The sequence below is a fragment of the Phalangium opilio genome, unplaced genomic scaffold (assembly GCF_054372755.1).
Source record: "Phalangium opilio isolate 3A_F unplaced genomic scaffold, DU_Popi_V2 ptg000038l_1, whole genome shotgun sequence".
NCBI classification, from domain to species: Eukaryota; Metazoa; Arthropoda; class Arachnida; order Opiliones; family Phalangiidae; genus Phalangium; species Phalangium opilio.
Genome location: NW_028324161.1, coordinates 202,210 through 223,845, shown reverse-complemented (window position 1 = coordinate 223,845; position 21,636 = coordinate 202,210). Strand labels below are relative to the sequence as shown.

Here is a 21,636-nt window from a genome sequence, read left to right as displayed (position 1 = left end):
ACGCGCGGTCATCCTCATAAATTGTCTAAACCACGTGCTACAACAACCGTCCGTCAAAACCATTTTACACGCAGCATTATAAACCTATGGAATGATCTCCCAGCAGATTTAGTATCCCTTAAAGATAAGTCTTGTTTTCGAAAGGCCCTTATATTACATTACACCCAAAATACCAACACAAATTACTATTAGTTCCTACCAACTATTAAAAGTTACTGTTATTTAGCCAATAATTGTTTCAAGGCTGTGTGTTTTATTTTATTTTATTTTTTTTTCTTCTTCTTTGTGTATTTTTACTTTATATACCATTTACTGTGATAACTATAACCAAATGTATACATTTCTTACTTTTATATGCAATACCTGTGATAATTATAACCATTTGTATTACAAGGCGGTCTTCAAAAGTCAACCTATGACTTTATGTACCAAACAACAAATAAATAAATGACAGCTTCATTTTCCTTTCTTAGATCACTTTCTGATGCAGCGGAAACTTCAAGTCTCCTCGATAAAAACTTGACTCTACAAACAAGCTGTGAATCTTTCAACGCAGCTTCAGCCAAGGCTTTTTTCATTTCATCTTCATCTTTTTCAAGTGTTAATATAAGATTCTGTCAATTGTAATTTCGATAAGAATATTAGGCGACCTTTAATTGCCTTCATAAAGAACCGAAAAAACTCGCAATTAGTCGAACTATAACGAAACAATTTTCACTTAAGTTAATAGAACCATACTGAAACAATTTTCAATTAATCGAGCTATATTGAAACAATATTCAATCAATCGAACAATTTTCAATTAATCAAACTATACAGAAACAATAGTCAAGCCACCGCCTCCTATATGTAATCCAAGCCCGTGCACGGTGAAATATTTAGGGGGGACTTTATGTTGTATATGAATGGCATTTTATCCCAATAGGTGGCGGGATTTATCCGAGATTCGAAATAATGGTTGTGTTCGCACAATACATTTTCTTCGACTAGTTGGACAACCTTGACTAAAGTGATATAAGTATTTGATTATATTTCTCATATCATGATGATTAATTTGAAATAATCCAAGATTAAATTAAGTACATAGTAGGGGAAAATCTTGAAATTGAATGGGAAAAATTGGAATTTGAGATGCAAATTAGATGAGGAAATAGGATTTTAATATTAAAATCATATGAATTATAGGAAAGTGATTAGGAAATAAGATTTAAATATTAAAATCATATGAATTATAGGAAAGTGATTAGGAAATAAGATTTAAATATTAAAATCATATGAATTATAGGAAAGTGATTAGGGAAATTATAGGATTATTGATTAGTAAATTATAGGATTATTGATTAGTAAATTATAGGATTATTGATTAGCAAATTATAGGATTATTGATTAGTAAATTATAGGATTATTGATTAGTAAATTATAGGATTATTGATTAGTAAATTATAGGATTATTGATTAGTAAATTATATCTAAATACAGGATAATCTAGGAAAACCAAGATAAACAAATGAACTAATTGCGTACAATTTCACCCTTGAATTTGAAAACTGTAGTTTAACAACGGTGGGTTAACTTTAAAGTGAATAAATTCCCTCATTAAGCGAAGAAAATTAAACAAAGTAAACTAAAATTTGAAATGGAAATCTTAATATAGGAACATGTTTAATTCTTTTAGCAGTTTTCATCTGAAATATCAAAGATCTCCAACCTAGCATAGACAGGAATTAACCAATTCAAAAAGAGGAAAATAACGGTCGTTTTCAAAATCTCTTACGTCACGCCGTGACGTAAAAGCTATAGTTAATCACGCCTCTAGCGGTAGAGACTGGCGAATTAAAAACCCACTCCTGGAAATTTTATTGGGTCGGCGAACGGTCTTGGATTAGGAGATGGTGGTCAAGCAATCGAACTATACTGAAACAATAGCCAAGCAATTAGTGGTCGGCATTTGGATAGGATAATATCTGTTTGTTTTATCTTTATTCATAATTTGAAATTATCCACGTGAAGTCTATGATTAATGCAATGTAATCACGAATAATTATCTCATTATAATTCATGAATAACTGATTAACCAAAATTCTGTGGATTATCTTGTCCAAACGCCGACCACTACAAGCAACCGAACAATTTTCAATTAATCGAACTATTTTAGTAACGCTATTTACATACCTCAAAGGCCTCCAATCTCGTTTTCAAAGTATCGCGGACTTGCATTTCTCTCTCACATTCTTCAGTCCAAGTCCGCTTTTCACTGTGAAATTTCTCCCATTCAGACAGGATGTTTTTATAAAGTGATGGCACACTAGCAGTGTTGTGCGACTGGTGAGTTGGGCTTGCACTTACTTCACCTTCACTCATGTCTACATCAGATCTGTTGCTTATTTCCTGCAATGAATACATAGTTCACAATGTGTTCACCCTTGCGAAAAGAGTTTCATTCATGTAAAAACATAGTAACACATTTCATTCGTGTAAAAAACATAGTAACACATTTCATTCATGTAAAAACATAGTAACACATTTCATTCATGTAAAAACATAGTAACACATTTCATTCATGTAAAAACATAGTAACACATTTCATTCGTGTAAAAAACATAGTAACACATTTCATTCATGTAAAAACATAGTAACACATTTCATTCATGTAAAAACATAGTAACACATTTCATTCATGTAAAAACATAGTAACACATTTCATTCATGTAAAAACATAGTAACACATTTCATTCATGTAAAAACATAGTAACACATTTCATTCATGTTAAAACATAGTAACACATTTCATTCGTGTAAAAAACATAGTAACACATTTCATTCATGTAAAAACATAGTAACACATTTCATTCATGTTAAAACATAGTAACACATTTCATTCGTGTAAAAAACATAGTAACACATTTCATTCATGTAAAAACATAGTAACACATTTCATTCATGTAAAAACATAGTAACACATTTCATTCATGTAAAAACATAGTAACACATTTCATTCATGTAAAAACATAGTAACACATTTCATTCATGTAAAAACATAGTAACACATTTCATTCGTGTAAAAACATAGTAACACATTTCATTCATGTAAAAACATAGTAACACATTTCATTCATGTAAAAACATAGTAACACATTTCATTCATGTAAAAACATAGTAACACATTTCATTCATGTAAAAACATAGTAACACATTTCATTCATGTAAAAACATAGTAACACATTTCATTCGTGTAAAAAACATAGTAACACATTTCATTCATGTAAAAACATAGTAACACATTTCATTCGTGTAAAAACATAGTAACACATTTCATTCATGTAAAAACATAGTAACACATTTCATTCGTGTAAAAAACATAGTAACACATTTCATTCATGTAAAAACATAGTAACACATTTCATTCGTGTAAAAACATAGTAACACATTTCATTCATGTAAAAACATAGTAACACATTTCATTCGTGTAAAAACATAGTAACACATTTCATTCATGTAAAAACATAGTAACACATTTCATTCATGTAAAAACATAGTAACACATTTCATTCATGTTAAAACATAGTAACACATTTCATTCGTGTAAAAACATAGTAACACATTTCATTCGTGTAAAAACATAGTAACACATTTCATTCGTGTAAAAACATAGTAACACATTTCATTCGTGTAAAAAACATAGTAATTAACACATTAATTAATTCTATAAACATACAAATACTAATTATTTATGTCGAAGTCATTTGATTATATTTGTTTCAGCACGTTTAAACAATTAGTAGACTAATATCACTTAATTAGTGAATATGGTTCGTCGGACGGTTATAAGGAAGTACGCAATTTTATACAGGGTGTTTCAAAAAGGGGGGTAGGACCAAAGTGCAGTGGAATTTGAGTCAAAAATGTTCTATGACGTTTTACCCTAAGGGCAAGATAACTGCTTTACGATGACCCCTTTAAATTAAGAAACTAATTTAAGTAAGAGGTCATCGGCAAAGTGTCATAGAACATTTTTGACTCAAAATCGACCATAGAACTCACTGTACTTCGGTCCTACCACCCTATTTAAAACACTTGTATATTCTAAAAGGAAAAACAGACTTCTTACCGATTCAGATCTAATTGGAGAAGATGGCAATCTATCACTAGCTTTGGAAACACTAATTTTATCAGATTTCACGTCTGCGTGAATTTCAGATGCATCAGATAATCCACTGTTGGTTGGACTAAACGGGATATTACCCATTGTTCGTAACTGTAAAATTAAAATTGCTTTAATAGAATTAAACCACCTTTAAAGGGAATGCGAATTCACAATTTCATATCATATTTGACCACGAAAGTGGTATTATGTTACACTTTCAAGCCTCTACTTTCAAAATATCAAGTTTTTAATATAATTGAACCAAAGTTTCTATTTTTAAAATCCATTGGAAAATCACGAAAACTCAGTTTCGATATATCAATCATTTTGTCTTGTCTAGCTTGTTCGCCCGTTTGACGACATGACTATGACGTCAGGAAAAAAAGCGCGGGAATCCTATACGCGTCTCTCGAGCTTCTCTCCAGTCTAAACTCTGGGTCTGATAGCGGAGAGAGTGGCGCCATCTGTAAGGGGAAAAATATATCTGTGACGTCAGCCTACGGGAAACGTTTTAGCCTTTCTTAAAAAGTGGATTTCAAATAATTTCGTATGCAGCATTTTCAAATGCATATTGCCAAATAATAATTAGAAATCGGAGAATTAGAAGCTTGATATTTTTGAATTCACAGAAATTAATTCTATCTTTTGTTATATAAATCAGAGGTTTTTCAAATGAAGCTTCTCATTCCCTTTAAATAGTTCAAATTCCGCCCTCTGCCTAGCTTGACCATCGAGTAGCTTTTTTAGTACTTGCCTTGTCTTCGGCCTTATTCAGCTTATTCATTGAACTAATGGCTTGTTGCCGGATAATTTTCAATTCGCCACGTAAGGCCTCATTCTGACCTTGAAGCTGATCAACTTGACATTTTAAGATCCAAATTGGATCGTAACAACCCGCGATTTCCCTAACTTCAATCGCGGCAACCAGCTGCTCGAGGGTTGGACATTTTAATACGACATCTGCTTTGCCTAATTGGGTTGAAAGTCAAGAGTTCAAAGACTTTAAAACAACGGAAAAATCAAAGTTAATTACCATCTTCCTCTTTCAAGGCCTCTAAAATTTCTTTCATGCCCATGAAAAGGCTTTTGTTTTCTCTTTCGAAATTTATAAGTTGGATTCTCAGGTCTCCATTTTCTAGACGAACTTTCTCAATGGTTTCTAAAATACTGTCAAGTTCATCCCTCTAACAATATCGAATAGAAAGAATTAGTTTCATAATTGTTCCCTAGGAGGTGCAGAAAAGGTGACATATTGTGGGAGCCCTCCCTTATAAAATATTGGATGATTAAAAGGTAGACATTGCATGAATTCCAAGTGATTGTTGCCAAGTACATGTCGTTTTACGTGACACCACGTGTCAATGACTATCACGTGTATTTGAGAGGTATTTCATTTGTGAATATCGGCTCTCTCTCTAAAGTGTCACGTTATATTGCCTTTCCTACTTCGTGGGTGAATCTAGCATCACTAGCATATGCCCATGGATATGTGCATTCCTGATGGGGTGAATAACATCCAAGAATCACGTCAGGGCCAAGTCTATACTGCTTGGTAATAGCTCAGTAGTAACGGAAAAACTACTATACACGTGTGTTGGGTTGTTTACAGCAAATGTCAGAGGAACACCCCACCCCTAACAACTTGGCTAACCTTCTATACACCAGATTTGCCTTGCCAAAGGCAGGAACCAATCAGAATTCGTCCATGAGGGCAGAGCTGTATCGTTTTCTACTGTTGGTAGGGTAGTGTTAATTAATCACTTAAATAATGGGCAGCAGTTGTAACAAAACTTCTTTATTGTTCTGCCTCGTACTTGCTACTACGTTCTAGAGAGTTCTGCCTTGCTCTTGTCTTTTTACAGTACAGTGTCGCCCTCTTGGTAACAACAGTATAGGCGGGAAGTCCAAACATGCTATTGATACATCTCTTCTCGTAAAACAAAACAAATGTTACTTTAATCGTATGAAACTTTAAACTATATTAAGTTGAAATTTTAAACCATATTAACTTGAAACTTTAAATTTTAAACCATATTAACTTGACACTTTAAATTTTAAAACATATTAACTTGAAAACATATTAACTCTAAACATATTAAACACTAATCGTCAATGTTAAGAAATGGATGACGTCCAGCCTTAGAGGTCCAGCCTTCTCGGTGGTTTAATCACCCTAGTAGATCTTCTCAGTGGAATATCATCTCTGACCTCGAGCGGAGGTACTGGGGGACTGACGGCTTCCTTTTCTGCGACTCGCGGTGAGGATGGCGTCGGTGTTTCTTCAGTCTTCAAAATCTGGTGGCGATTTCGTCTCAGAAGAGCCCCATCATCCAGTTGTACTTGATACGACCGCGGTGTTAGTTCCTGTTTGATCTGTCCTTTCCGTGCCCAACTCGAATCGTTTGGATTGTGAATTCGTATCACGTCGCCCTGCTCCAATTTCGCCAGAGGTCGACCACTCGAGACCTGTGAATGTTTCTTTGGTGGTGGTTGTCGTGTTGGTTTATGGTAGACCGGCAGACGTGTTCGCAAAGTCCGACCCATAAGCAACTGAGACGGGGATTTCCCATGATCTAGTGGTGTGTTGCGATAGCTTAACAACCCAAGTTCAAAATCCTCTTTAGAATCCAGAGCTTTTTTCAAGAGCCGTTTCGCTATCTGAACCCCTTTTTCAGCTAATCCGTTTGAACGTGGATAGTGTGGGCTCGATCTAGTTGACGTGAAGCCATAGGCTTTCGCAAAACTCTGAAAGTCAGTTGAATCGAAAGGCATATTGTCTGACAACACCTCTTCCGGTATGCCATGCCGTCCGAATATTCTTTTAAGACTTTTTATGACTGTACTTGTTGCTGTGGATTTGAGCGCTTCAACTTCGATGTAGGTTGAATATGCGTCGATGACCACAATATAATCAATGCCTGAGAGATGGAAAAGGTCTGTGGCTACTCTGATCCATGGTTTACTCGGGGTGTCTCTCATCAACAGTGGTTCGTGAGGTGGAATGTAATGTACTTTATTACAGGAAGCGCAACTTTTACACGTTCGCTCTATATCCTCATTTAACTTTGGCCAATAGAGTGCTTGTCTCGCTCGCCTGCGACATTTCTCAATCCCTAGATGACCATCGTGTATTAGGCGTAACATCTCGGGTCGTAAGATCTGTGGTACTACTATTCGTGTACCCTTGAGTATGAGGCCCTCAGCTGCCGTTAGTTCGGACCTCACACCGGCATAAGCGTGTAATGTCGAATCCATGTTCGCCCATCCCGTTGACATTTGTTGTCGTAAGGCCATTAGCGTATTATCCTTGGCAGTGGCGTCTCTTAAGCGTTGCAGCATCAAGTTTCCTACTGGTAAGCTTTTGACTACTTCGCTTACATGGATTTCTGTTTCATCTTGCCATGTCTGATTTTCGTGCTTACTTGGCAAAGTGGCTCTTGAGAGTGCATCAGCCACGATTAATTCTTTGCCTGGCTTGAACTCCAGCGTGTATTGATATTTGGTAAGTCTCAAAAATAACCTTTGTAGTCTAGGCGGTATGTCCGCAATTGGTCGCTTTGACATTGCCAATAAGGGTTTATGATCCGTTTCCAGAACGACAGATTTTCCATATATATAATTGTGGAATTTCGTGCATCCAAAGACTAGTCCGAGGCTCTCTTTCTCAATTTGAGCGTACCTTGTTTCAGCATCTGTTAGGGCTCGAGAAGCGTAAGCTACGGGTTTCCATTGATCCTTGTGCTCTTGTAGCAATACGGCCCCTAGACCATAGTTTGAGGCGTCTGTCGATACTTTCGTGTTCTTCGACGGATCATAGAACTGAAGAACCGGTTTGCTTACCAATACCTGTTGTATATACTTCCACTCTTCGTCATGCTCTTCTGACCATTGTGGTTCGAGATCTTGCTTGAGATATGTTCTTAAGTGAATTGTGTGTGAAGACAAATGTGGAACGTATCTTCCTAGAAAGTTTACTACCCCCAAGGCTCTCTGTACATCGGCTCTTGAACGTGGAGTTGGCATCTTTGCAATCGCTTCTACTTTACTCGGGTCTGGTTTCATACCTTCCCTTGAGATCAGCTCGCCCATATACCTGACCTGGTTTGTACGGAATACGCATTTCTCAGGATTTAACGTCGCGTTTGCCTTTGAAAGGCGTCGCAAAGCTTCGTGGAGGTTAGCATCATGTTCGGCAAGTGTTTTACCCCATACCAACACATCATCGTGAAGAGGTCGTATGCCCTCAGCTGAATCAAAAACGTGACTAAAAGCTTTGAAAAAGATCTCCGGTGCTGACGCTATCCCAAACGGCATTCTCTTAAAACAATACCTTCCAAAAGGTGTATTGAAAGTGGTCAATAGCTCACTGTCTGTGTCAAGAGGTATTTGGTAAAAGCCTGAAGCAGCGTCCAATTTTGTGAAAAACGCGGCTCCCGCTAAGTCGGCTTGTATCTCCTCTTTTGTAGGAATAGGAAAATGTTCACGACGAATATTTTCATTCAACCGCTGCGGATCCAGGCAAATTCGTATTCTCCCCTGGCCTGTCTGGTTCGGCTTCTTGCCTTTCTCAATTAGTACCAGAGGGCTCACCCAGTCCGTAGGTTCATCTACCTTCCGTATAATACCGATCTGTTCCATAGAGGCTAGCTCCTGTTGTAGTCTATCCTTCATGGCAAAGGGGATCCTGCGAGGTGGAGATATTACCGGTATGGCATCTTCCTTTAGCTTAATACTGCATTTGGTCTCCAAACAACCAATTCCATTGAATATGGTGGGATACTGTGTAATCATTGCCTGCTTGAATGTTTCATCCCCCTCGGAACTGTCGTTAGTGGAGACTGCTCCTATTTCAGCTGATTTGGGACCTGCCTGTGTGTCCACGAGACCTAGAGATTCACTCGATCTCAGGCCAAGAATTGGTTTCTTATCATCTGGGCCGATGACCAATTTCGTGAGTATTTTGGCACTCCCAACCTGCACAGTCATCCTAACATAACCGTATATGGGTATTTCCTCTCCCATATAACCAGTAACTGTTTTATCGTATGGTTTTAAGTTAGGTTTGTCTTGCAAGTTGTGGTAATAGCGTAGTGGTAAAAGATTCGTCTGTGCTCCAGTATCCACCTTGAATGGAACTGTTGCCTTTGAACCTCCAACTTGGCCATGTACTATCCAGTCTCGGGATGTAGGAGTGTCTATGTTATAAACATTCAAAGAATGTACCTCAGACATGTCAAAGACGTAGTCTTCACTGTCGCTGTTTCCCGTTTCCAGTACGTTTACCTTATGTTTTGCTAGTCGGCAAGCCTTGGCAAAATGGTTATTACCGTTACATTTTAGGCATTTTTGTCCATATGCAGGACATTTCAGACGTTCGTGAGTTCCGCAACATCGATAGCAGTTTTTAATCATATTGCTTGACGATCTGGAGGATGCAGCCTCCGTTTTGGCCGGATATTTCTTATAGGCGTTTCCCGTTGACCGCTTTCCTTTACTATGTGTTAACGAATCTACTTGTTCTTTGTGGGTCTCATGTGTTTTGACATTGTCACCCCATGTTTGTAGTTGCATAGCTAAAGTTTCCGCTGCTTGACAAATAGTTATTGCCTTTGTCAGCGTTAAATCACCATCTGTCTCCGCCATCATACGTTTACGTAATTTGGGATCCTTAATTCCCGTTACGAGTTGATCTCTAATCATGTTGTCTGTTTCCTTAAACTGACAGCTTTTGGCTTTGAGTCTTAAGTCCGTGACGTATTGCTCAACCAATTCGCCCTCGAGCTGCATGCGCCAACGAAATAATTGTCTTTCATGTACCTCATTCTTTTTGGGGCTGCAATAGGCTTCAAACTTGAGAATCGTATTAGCGTAAGTCTTGGGCTCAGCAGTGGTGAATTCAAAGGTATTAAACACATCTATGGCTGCCTGCCCCGCCACGTGTAATAGTAAGGATAATTTCTTAGCATCAGACCTTGCAGTTGAAGGCGCTGTAGCTTCTTCGTAGAGTGTAAACCGTTGGTGAAATAATCGCCAATTGTGATCAGCGTTACCAGTTAGGCTTAGCTCTTGAGGTGAAGATAATCCCGACATCCTCCCTTTTATTGACACAACGTGAAATCGGACGTAGATATAGACAATTCTGGCACCATGTATCGTTTTCTACTGTTGGTAGGGTAGTGTTAATTAATCACTTAAATAATGGGCAGCAGTTGTAACAAAACTTCTTTATTGTTCTGCCTCGTACTTGCTACTACGTTCTAGAGAGTTCTGCCTTGCTCTTGTCTTTTTACAGTACAGTGTCGCCCTCTTGGTAACAACAGTATAGGCGGGAAGTCCAAACATGCTATTGATACAAGAGCTAAAACTAGTCTTTGTTAAGCTTAAAACTCCATCACTCAACCATGGGAGCGTCTAGTGGTATTTGTTTAAATTAAACCATAGCCGAGACTTGCCTACCCACTGGCCTAGACCATGCCTAGACAGTCAAAGAGTGAGATTCTTTGTCAAATCATTATTATTGTAAAGTTAACAGGGAAAAATCTGTTATCCTGGCCGCCTGAGGCATTAGGGTTTACAAGATTTTTTTACATTAACAGTATCTGCAGAATTTCACAATTTTAATTAAACTTCAAACTTTCGAAGTAAAATATGGGCCTCATACTTATTGCTTATAAATATTGATTCTCACAAGGAGCAGTTCAAAGTGCACGTTTGCCATGTGATAAGTTCTAAGTTTTTTTAAACTAGTTTTTCCCACTTTTTTCCACTGTCCTGGGAAAAACCTAGTTTTGGACGGGAAAAACCCAACCCTGAATAATTTACCAAAATTGTTATTCCATCATCGCTTAAATAGTAAAAAATTTAAGCAATAATCTAATATTTACACCTTTGTATAGCCAATTTAAATAGCGCATTTAAAATAAACAGCGTAAACTCTCTTATGTCTCTGTTTATTCGCCCCTATTATTTGTGAGGATGAATCAAATCCCCCTACCGATTGAAATGGTTTCGTTTCTTTAGCAAATTTTCTAAATCTCAAGCGCGATTAGTCTGTTTTCGGTGACAGTGTCGAAACCTATAAAGTGTGCCCCTTTAACTAAACTTTATGGAACTTTTTTGAAGCTTATAAAAAGCACATCCAGACATTAAAATTCTAAAGGTCAATCAGAGGGAAAAAGCTTAAAACGGAAGAGAACTTGAATTTTCAGCCGGGCAAAATATTTCTGAGAGGGCGGCATATCACTCAAGAAATAAATCAAATTAAATTTGTAAATTAAGACAAATCATAGTGCGGAGGGGGGGGGTTTAAAGAAATGTGACGTGGTTTTTAGGGAAGGGGTCTGAGAAAAGCGTGACGAAGCGTGATCTGGGGGGACGGGGGGTCAGAAAATGCTTTTTTTCGCGTGACGTAGTATATGGACGGTCCCTAATTAGTTCTGCTACAGGCTCACAGATGGCGCTGTCATGTTTAGACAAACGTGCTTGATAAAAACAATGTGTTTCGCGGTAAGCCGATTTGAATTGTAACTCTATCTATCTCCCTTACTAAAATATTGCATGATAAATAGGTAGATATTACATGAATTTCACGTGACTGTTACCAAGTACTAGTGAATATTACGTGACACAACGTGTCAATGATTATCACTTGTGTTTGAGAAGTATTTCATTAGTGAATACCAGCTCTTTAAAGTGTCACGTTAGATGGCTTTTCATACTCAAGGTGATTCATGGGTGACACTCGCATCACTTATATATACCCATGGATATCGGTCACGTTCAAGGCAAAGTCTTTATGAAATCCAAAAATCACTTCGGGGCTCTGTCGATACTGTTTGTTAAGAACTCAGTGAGCGCATGTCGGATGAATATCTGACAACAAGTAACACTTCACTGGGTTTATGCACACCTTGTTGAATATTGGACATTCAATATTCACCCGAATTACACCAGCCGCGCACATCACAAACATTCGTGAATTAATGTACAGTCCGCCATTCATCCATGAACCACCAACAGTAACTTATAAGAAACGTGGCGAATATTGAAGATTCGATATTCACCCGAAATTCACCAACTGCATATACGTGGATTAATGGTTTATCATTTATGTCTGGTGTATCTCAAATCTACAGCGAGTGATAAATTATCACTTGTATCTCATATTAATAGAAAGTGATACATTTTCATTTATGTCAAGTGCATCTCAGATAAATAATGGGTGACAAATTATCATATATGTCAGGTGTATCTCAGATCAATAATGGGTGACAAATTATCATATATGTCAGGTGTATCTCAGATCAATAATGGGTGACAAATTATCATTCATAGCGACTGATAAATTAGCATTTATGTACTGAGGTTGGTGAATATTACACATTCAATTTTCACCAGAGATATACTAGCTGTGCTCGTCAGAAACATTGAAGAATTAATGTGAGGTCCGCGATTCATCCAAGAATCACCAACATATATAAACCATAGTGAATATTGGAGATTCGATATTCACCCGAAATTCAGTAACTGATATATGTCACACACTTAAACGAATTAATGTTTTAACATTTATGTTTGGTGTAACCTTTGGTGTTACTCAGTTGAATAGCGAGTGATAAATTATCTATTATGTCAGATGTATCTCAGATCAATAAGGAGTGAAACATCAGTTTTGACAGGTGCATCACAGATCAGTAACGAGTGACTGGTGATATGTCTGGTGTATCTCGGATCACTAACGAGTGATAAATTATCATTTATATCTAGTGCATCTCAGATAAATAATGGGTGACAAATTATCATTTAAGTCTAGTGTATCTCAGATCACTAACGAGTGACAAATTTTCATTTATGTCGGGTGTATCTCGGATCACTAACGAGTGACAAATTTTCATTTATGTCGGGTATATCTCAGATCACTAACGAGTGATATCACTTAGATCAGAAGTAACATATGCTTAGATCAATAGCGAGTGATACATTATCATTTATCTCAGGTTTATCTCAGATCAATAACAGGTGATATCATTTGTGTCATTTATTCGGCCCTATCTTGGTATGATAGTGCTTCCTTTAATTCGTATTATAATAAAGATTTTGAATAAAAATGAAAGATAAGATCAGAAGTCTTTTTCATTAAGTTTGTTAGCTGAGAAATAAATATATTTTTTTCGTTTTAATTATCATTTAAGCGTAATAACAGATGACCAATTTCGTAGTATGCCTTATTTTACATTTCCCATAATGATAGATAAGCCAGTATCTCGTAATTGAATGAATCGATCATTGCGTCCTCGGATTCTTTAATCAATCGTGGATATCGAAGCAATGTTCAATTATCGTTAAGTGCAGCCACTTGACACCGTCCATATTTTTCGAAAACCGCCCACATGCGGGGTTTCGTTTGAATTGGACTTTTGAATTTTGGGTACAGCCGAATGGGGGAGAACCTTCGCGTGTCACTTATGTTAGGTGTATTTCAGATAAATTAGTGATATAATATCAACTATTTAAGGTGTATCTCAGGTCTATCGCAAGCCAAAATTTGTCACTTTTATCAGGTGTATCCCAGGTCTGTTGCAAGAGATAATTTGTCACGTACGTCGGTTCAATAACGGGCGATTGTTTGTCATTCATGTCGGGTGTCTTTCGGGTCCATGGCAAGTAATTATTTGTCACTCATCTCGGGTGGCTTTTGGGTCAATAACGGGTGATTATTTGTGATCTCGGGTCAATAACGGGTGATTATTTGTCATCTCGGGTCAATAACGGGTGATGATTTGTCATCTCGGGTCAATAACGGGTGATGATTTGTCATCTCAGGTCAATAACGGGTGATTATTTGTCATCTCGGGTCAATAACGGGTGATTATTTGTCATCTCGAGTAAATAACGGGTGATAATGTGTCACTCATGTCGGGCGTCTTTCGGGGCAATAACGAGTGATTATTTTTCACTCATGTCGGGTGGCTTTTGGGTCAATAAGGGGTGATTATTTTTCACTCATGTCGGGTGGCTTTCGGGTCAATAAGGGGTGATTATTTGTCATCTCGAGTAAATAACGGGTGATAATGTATCACTCATGTCGGGTGTCTTTTGGGTTAATAGCGGGTGATTATTTGTCACTCACGTCGGGTGTCTTTTGGGTCAATAACGGGTGATTAATTATCTGTCATCTAGGGTCAATAACGGGTGATTAATTATCTGTCATCTAGGGTCAATAACGGGTGATTAATTATCTGTCATCTCGGGTGATTATTTTACATCTCGGGTCAATAACGGGTGATAATGTGTCACGTATGTCGGGTGTCTTTTGGGTCAATAATGGGTGATAATGTGTCACTTATGTCGGGTGTTTTGGGTCAATAATGGGTGATAATGTGTCACTTATGTCGGGTGTTTTGGGTCAATAATGGGTGATTATTTTTCACTCATGTTGGCTGTCTCTTGGGTCAATAACGGGTGATTATGTGTCACGTATGTCTAGTGAAAAATGAGTGATCAGGTGTCACACAGGTTTATAACGAGTGATAATATGACTCTTATCACAAATGACAATCAAGTGTAAGTCACGTAATTTTTACGTAAACGGTCAACGTGAAATATATATAAATAGCAGGTCTATATTGGACTAATTTTAGGCAATACTTGGAGGTCTATTTTTGGGTAAGGGTTAGTTCTACTCTAGTTCTTCCCTCATTTCTCCCGTTGTGGATGTAAGGATTACTGTTGCCAGTCTGAAATGTGCGTACAACATGTCCCCCTTTAGCCCTCCCAGATAGATTGCAAATAAACAGTTTAAGCTTTTCAAGGAGTCAATAAATTAACTTTGAAACGAAAATAGACTAAGTTTTTCTATACTAAAACACAATAATAGCAACAAAATGCATATAATGCTTGATAAATTTCGAAATAAGCATGCAATCTTACATCATAAGAAGCTTCAATTTCATTGTTATTACCCGACACTTCTTGACTCTTAGATTTTTTAGTTTTGTTGGTATCTTCAGATACAGTTAAACTTCTATTTAATAAAATAATATCAGGAAATATTTAAAAACTAAATCTCCCATAAACAAAGTTATGAAATTACCTTTTGGCTGAATTGCGCTTTATTTTGTGAAGTTCCGTTCGAAGATCAACATTCTCGCCTTCTAGCGCATCAACCTTGACAAACGAGAAGCTTATGTTATTTGACACTAGATAAACTACACGGTGTTGTCCAAGTAGTTTTAAAGATGAGCGGCTAAATGTGCGCCTGTTTTGGTTATTATCAAGGTTTATCAACCGAGTAAATTTCCCCCTTTTCCAAAATATTACTAAATTGGGTATGTTTTAACCCCAAAATATTGCTACTTTTACAAATTATTGCTAATTAGTATGTTTATTGTAATATTTTTCCACAATATTTCTACCCTGAAAAGAGGCGCACTTTTAGCCACTCGTGTTTAAAGGGAGGGTGAAGTAGAAAATCAAGTGATTTTTAATCAATTCTAATACTAATTATAAGACCAGGCTGCACAGTGAAACATTCAGGAAATACTTACGAATGATTTTAAAATTCAAATTAGGCTCACATTTTATGGATAATTTTAAATAGGGATCTCCGACCAATCGCGTAATGCCCTGCCTTTTTGTTAACAAAATTCTCGTGGTACGCTCCGTGTCGAATGAAATTTAGCACGAGATTTGATAAAATTTGCGCGCGACGTGACAATCGTGGCGCGAGATATGAGCGTGCCACGAGAATTTTGTTAATAAAAAGACAGAGTGGTACGCGATTGGTCGGAGGTCCTTCTTTAAAATTATCCTTAAAATCTGAACCTAATTTGAATTTTAAAATCATTCCGAAGTATTTCCTGAATGTTTCACTATGCAGACTGGTCTTATAATTAGATGAAGAATCGATAAAATATGACTTGATTTTCTACTTCACCCTCCCTTTAAGGGAGTGAAATTGGAAAGAGTTTTCTGTCAATTTAGACTCTAAAGATGCCTATCAATTTCATTATAACAATTAATGCTTAGTTAGGAATTATTCATGAAGCGCTAAAATGTTACGGGTGTAGAATAGGACCTTGATAACTAGGCTAGGCGTTTTGCACCCAAACTTGATGAACTTCAAACCTAATCAAAGTTTTTCATCAGGTAAATTACCAATTCAAATTTTGCAGAGAGTAAAATTACAATTCTGTTGGTAATTTATTTTTTTCACGCGTTGAATTGTGAGCACTTTATACCTAGTTGAGGTGCTTTAAACAGCGCGTTCTAGTGGGAAATTGAGGGAAAACTATAAAAATAAGGAGTCTTTATAGTATTTGGCAGTTTAGTACACTTAGTTTTACCAGGGATAGATTTAATTTTAGAAGTAGGAATGGAGAACGGTTAGTATTTACTTCAGTCCAACTCATAGCCCAGTATAGAGCCCCTCCCTCCAACACGTAACGAAAAGTTTAAATTATCTTATTGGCTCACTTTAACTACGGTTTGATGACGTTTCTGACGAGTACGGCGAAAAATACGTAATTCTTTTTTACCTCTGTCGCTATAACCCGCCTCTTCTTTCATATCCCCCGCTCCCGTGGAAGGGGGTCCGGGACTTTGACGCCCACCCACATTACTCTGTTCTCCATTCCTACTTCTAAAATTAAATCTATCCCTATTTTTCCTCGGAAGGGTTTGTTAAGTCCGAGCGTTGTTAAATTACCATTGTACATGGTATGACGTAAATCGGTAATTACGGCCGTATTTGGTAAGGTACCAGTTAAGGTGGAAGGTAAAGATTAGCTAAATTTCAATGGCAAATTGGTCATTTTTCTCACGTTGATTAGAAGCAACCGCTCTACTTATAAATTCACGGTTTTCAGTAAAATTAAGACTGTATCCTTCTCTTTGCCATGAAGTAATCTCAACATATAAATATGTTTAATTAATTTTGAAATTAATTTTTAATGGGAAAGGATTTGTGATGACATTTTCCGTTGATTAAAGCGAACCAATTAGCCGAAAATTTCGAAATTGGTATTGATCGATGAGTTTTTAAATCCTACGTGCCCTGAATTAATTTGATGATAAAATACTTGAAATTAGCGGAGATATTGAATTAAAACCTAATTTTGGTTCTAGTTCAAAAACTCACTATAGTTACCAGGGATGCCATATTGCGCTTGAAAGCCGGCAATTGGGCTTCTTCTCTAAAATATTGGCTGGAAATAAAACTGTTGTTGGCTGTTAGTCAGTTTTGGGCTGCTTTTCGATATATCGATTGACGGTTTTTGGGCTTGTTTCCAATTAAATTTTGGCGGGTTCAAGGTTTTCAATCTAGCATCGCTGATTTGACAGACTGTCGAACCAGAAAGACCTAGGTACACTCTTCACTTTCCGTGCCTGAATTTCAAACAACAAACCGAAACTTTCTGCATCGCGACAAAACTTATATATTTGGGCCTATATATTAGACGCCTTGGGAATTGTTTCTCTGACAAGTGACAATGGCAAAAGCGCGGCTCCCATTGTCCAAAAAGGGCAAGTCCCGTAAAAAATGTTTCAAAATCAAACGGCAGAATCAGAAGGCGAAAAAGATTTCTCTGTCAACGTAAGTACTCACTAACCATTACTTGACGTGAAACCAAAATGCTACAAATTAATAAATTATGTAATTATACTTGTAGTTACCCTGCGGCAGAAGTTCTTGCGATGGGCTTGCCAAATGAAGAATTTGTGGCGAGGCCTAGAGTGCTTTCACCTGAAACGCCTTCAAGTACCCTAGTGTCTGAAAATGTGCCAACACAGGAAATTCTAGTCAAGTCACCAATGGGACTAGAAAATATTTCGTTTGTATCTGACCAACTTGAACCTCGTTGCGCGATCGACGAAACAACCTTGCCCAGTTTGAAAATTCTGCCCCTTACACCAATGCAAAGAAAATTTGTCCCTCCAAAGCCTAACAGTGCTTTTCAAAACTTATACGGGAATAGAATAGTGAACATTAAAGACTTCATAACAGAAATAAGAGAGCTGGACGTTCATAGATGCGAAAAACATTTGGAAGGGAAAATGGAATTTGTAAAAGAATCGCGAAACGGATTAGTTTCAGACCTTATTTTCGAGTGCAAATATTGCAATAAATCGAAATGAATTTCCACGTCAAAAAATGAATCGAGTCTAAGAGGTAGGCCCAAGATTCATGGTCTTTCCCGTGATACCAATGAAATTCCCACAAAAAATGAACTTACGCTAAACTCACTGGCTGTTTGGGGTTTCGTATCCATTGGAAGTGGGTATGAAAACATGGATGAGGTGTTTTCTGTGCTAGGAATACCAAACATGTCTAAACCTACATATACCAAAAAGGAGCAAATACTTGGAGAGGTAAGGAAATCGATTTCGTAAATTAGTTTTGGCCCTGGTTTTGGTTATTTAGCCAGGAGCTATAGTCACTGGTACTTTTTTACACTTTAGTTTCGATTTGATAGTAATGTTTTTACTTATGACACAATTGTTTATTTGTTTTGCCCGCAGATGTGGGAGAAAGCTTTGCGAGACGAAATGAAAGAAGCTGGCAAATTAGAAAAACAGTTGGCTGTTGAGAGTGGCGATGTCGACTCTGACACTGGTAATCCGTTTATAAGTGTAATTGTGGATGGTGGATGGTCGCAGCGAAGCCACGGTCATAGATACTCCGCTAAGAGTGGGGTAGCTTGTATTATTGGAGCTCGAACAAAACAACTACTAGAACTGAATAGTAGACAAAAATACTGCGTGATTTGCGACAAAAAACGATGTAGTGAAAATAAAGCAGTTCCATCTCATAAGTGTTACAAAAATTGGAAGGGTTCATCCCCAGCAATGGAGGCAGATATTCTTATTGAAGGTTTCGATAAAAGTATTGAAACACACGGTTTGGAGTACAGAACTGTAATAGGGGATGGTGATTCATCTGTACATTCAAAGCTTCAAGAAAACGTGGATTACGGAGATAAAATTAAAAAAAGCGAGTGCGCCAATCACGTGACACGAAACTACCGATCAAAGCTTTACGCGATAGCCAAATTTCACCCAGAAGCCTTGACAACATCGAGGATAGTTCGAATGGGGAAAGCTATGAGAGGGGCTATCGCCCACGTCGCCGCGGAACTAAAAGAAGCAACCATGCAGTTGCATGGCGATGTTAAACAACTTGTTTCGCTTCAAAATAAATACGCTGAAATTCTAAGGCAAGATATTAGAAACATCTACTTCCATGTTTTTGGTCGGCACGATAATTGTCGTCCCTATTTCTGCGAGTCCGCGGGTCCAGATAGGTTTTCTCTCTTGACCCCAGCTTTAGAAATGAAACTGAAAAACGCTTCGCAAAGAGCGCAAGACCTAGCAACGGCTCTTTTGCAAAACGAAACAAATAATTTGGCGGAAAACTTCATGTCCTTGGTCGCAAAAACTGTTGGAGGAAAACAAATATGTTTCAACAGACGTGGATCCTATTTCACGCGTTGCATCGCAGCTGCGCTACAATTTCAACTAGGTAGAAATTGGCATGCAAAAATTATGAAAACTGTGACCAGTGAGAGCACTTGTGTCACAATTAAAACTCATGGTAGTCGAAATGCGAGGCAGAAAAATTACAAGAGAACGAGCCTGGAAAAACGTATAAGAGAGATGAAAGAAAGCCAAGAAGCCGAAGAACGCAATCATGAGACGCGTGATTTCAAAAACTACGGAGAAAATTCAGAAAAACCAGATATGGTCCCCGATGCTATGGAAAGAAGGAGAAAGGAAATTTTCGCCGAACTTGCAGTAACTAAGGAGCAACAAGATATTATCCAAAAGAGGACCAAAGACCAGGCTGATTGCGAGGAATGGCACTTGTTACGAAAGAATCGAATTACAGCGTCTAATTTTGGAAAAATAATGAAAAGAAGGCCGCAAACATTATACCGAAATTTAGTGAAAACAATTCTATACCCGAAAGCTTTCTCAAATGTGGCGGTTGAATGGGGCAAAAGAAAAGAACAAAAGGCGATAGAAGAATACGAGATGCATTCTAACAAACAGGTGACAAAATGTGGAATTTTCATTGACACCGATATGGGTTTTTTGGGCGCTTCACCAGATGGATTGGTGGATAACGATGGTATTTTAGAGGTGAAATGTCCCCATTCGGTCCGTTTTTGTCACCCCCTAGACGCCCCAAATAAGAAAAAACAATTTTGTTCAAGCATCGTCAATGGTCAGCTGAAATTGAAAAGAAATCACGACTATTTTCATCAAATTCAGGGGCAGCTACATATAACGAAGCGAAACTATTGTGACTTTGTTATTTGGACCCTAAAAGGACTGAGTATCGAAAGAATCTTCCCAGATCCTAGTTACTGGGAGAGAGCAATCCCCAAGCTTCGTTTCTTTTATGAGGAATGCCTTCTGCCAGAAATCATTGACTCTCGACACTTCAGATCACTGGAAATAAGAGAGCCAAAGTCACTTGAGGAGCCGCCAAAGAAAAAGGTGAAAACTTCGAACGTTCCCCTTACAAAAAACTTGGCGAAACGAAAACCAAAAACAGTGACGACAAAACTAAATTAAAATCAAATTGTCGAAATCATTTAGTTACAAAGCCTTTTTTGGGGCTACTCGAATTTTGAAATTATAAGTTACATAAATATATTTTGCAATTTTTTCCTATTACTTTCCACTTGATATTTTTCTTCCATAGTAACATTGCTTCACCACCATTGTTGCCAATTTATTTTTAGCCCCATCGTATATATACGATGAGGCTATTAGTTTGTCCCGCGACCCTTTCACCCGTCAACAGTAAGGGTTTCACGCTTTTCATCTCACTCCACAATTTCAGAATTCAATGAAATCGAGGGGAATTTTTAGCAAAAGGAACTATATACCGACGTGCTGAGTTAGCTCTAAGAGAGAGAGAGAGAGAGAGAGAGGAATGGGATGGATGTAGAACCGGTCCGTGCGGGCGACAATTCTAGAAGCGCGCTTTGGATTTTTTTTGGTTTCTTCTTAGCTACAAGTTATCGATGGGACTGATAGTTTTACCTGAGTAGTAGCAGAAGTATATAATACTTCTCTTCGAGAGAAGTGTACCACAAAGCGGGGTAAGTGTAACGTCACTCTTCCCAACATCGGAACATTTAGAGCAAGGTTACAAAACCGAATCGCATACACGATAAATAGTTCCCTCATCATTACTCTATTAGCGCTTAAATATTTGGCAAGACGCGCGTGTGCATTTTGTCCCACGTCAAGACGAGGTTTGTGGGATGATTGCTGGGGATTTAGTGCCAAACATGGATAGAATTCACCTTACGGTGCGATGCCCATTTGTAGTTCGATGAGCGGGAAAGCAAACTAAAAGGGTGAGCCTGGGAAGAATGACGTTACATAACTAAAGCATTAAGAGGATACAGAGTGTCATCCTTCTTCTATTATCCCCTTCTGGTAGTAGTGGTAGTAGTAGGATTAGTATTAGTAATTTA

At 37.6% G+C, this 21,636-nt stretch overlaps 2 protein-coding genes across 2 annotated transcripts in view; both read right to left on the bottom strand.

The window, feature by feature from the left end:
- Window positions 1–21,636, bottom strand: part of LOC149681523 (centrosomal protein of 290 kDa-like) — a 249,160-nt gene that overhangs the window by 219,903 nt on the left and 7,621 nt on the right. The window lies entirely within an intron of this gene.
- LOC149681524 (centrosomal protein of 290 kDa-like) lies at window positions 311–4,497 on the bottom strand. Its single transcript, XM_089834230.1, has 3 exons — window positions 4,109–4,497; window positions 2,173–2,388; window positions 311–614 (listed from the first exon to the last, which is right to left on the bottom strand). Exons 1-3 carry the CDS (start codon window positions 4,244–4,246, stop codon window positions 414–416), a joined length of 555 nt encoding a protein of 184 aa, XP_089690356.1. The 5' UTR covers window positions 4,247–4,497; the 3' UTR covers window positions 311–413.

Bases quoted from the DNA above. Each gene is read 5' to 3' on its own strand.
- LOC149681524 (XM_089834230.1), bottom strand. From the start codon at position 4,246: ATGGGTAATATCCCGTTTAGTCCAACCAACAGTGGATTATCTGATGCA. The intron at 2,389-4,108 runs GTAAGAAGTCTG...TATTCATTGCAG, and splicing joins CTCCAATTAGATCTGAATCG to GAAATAAGCAACAGATCTGA. The intron at 615-2,172 runs GTATGTAAATAG...TACAATTGACAG, and splicing joins CGAGATTGGAGGCCTTTGAG to AATCTTATATTAACACTTGA.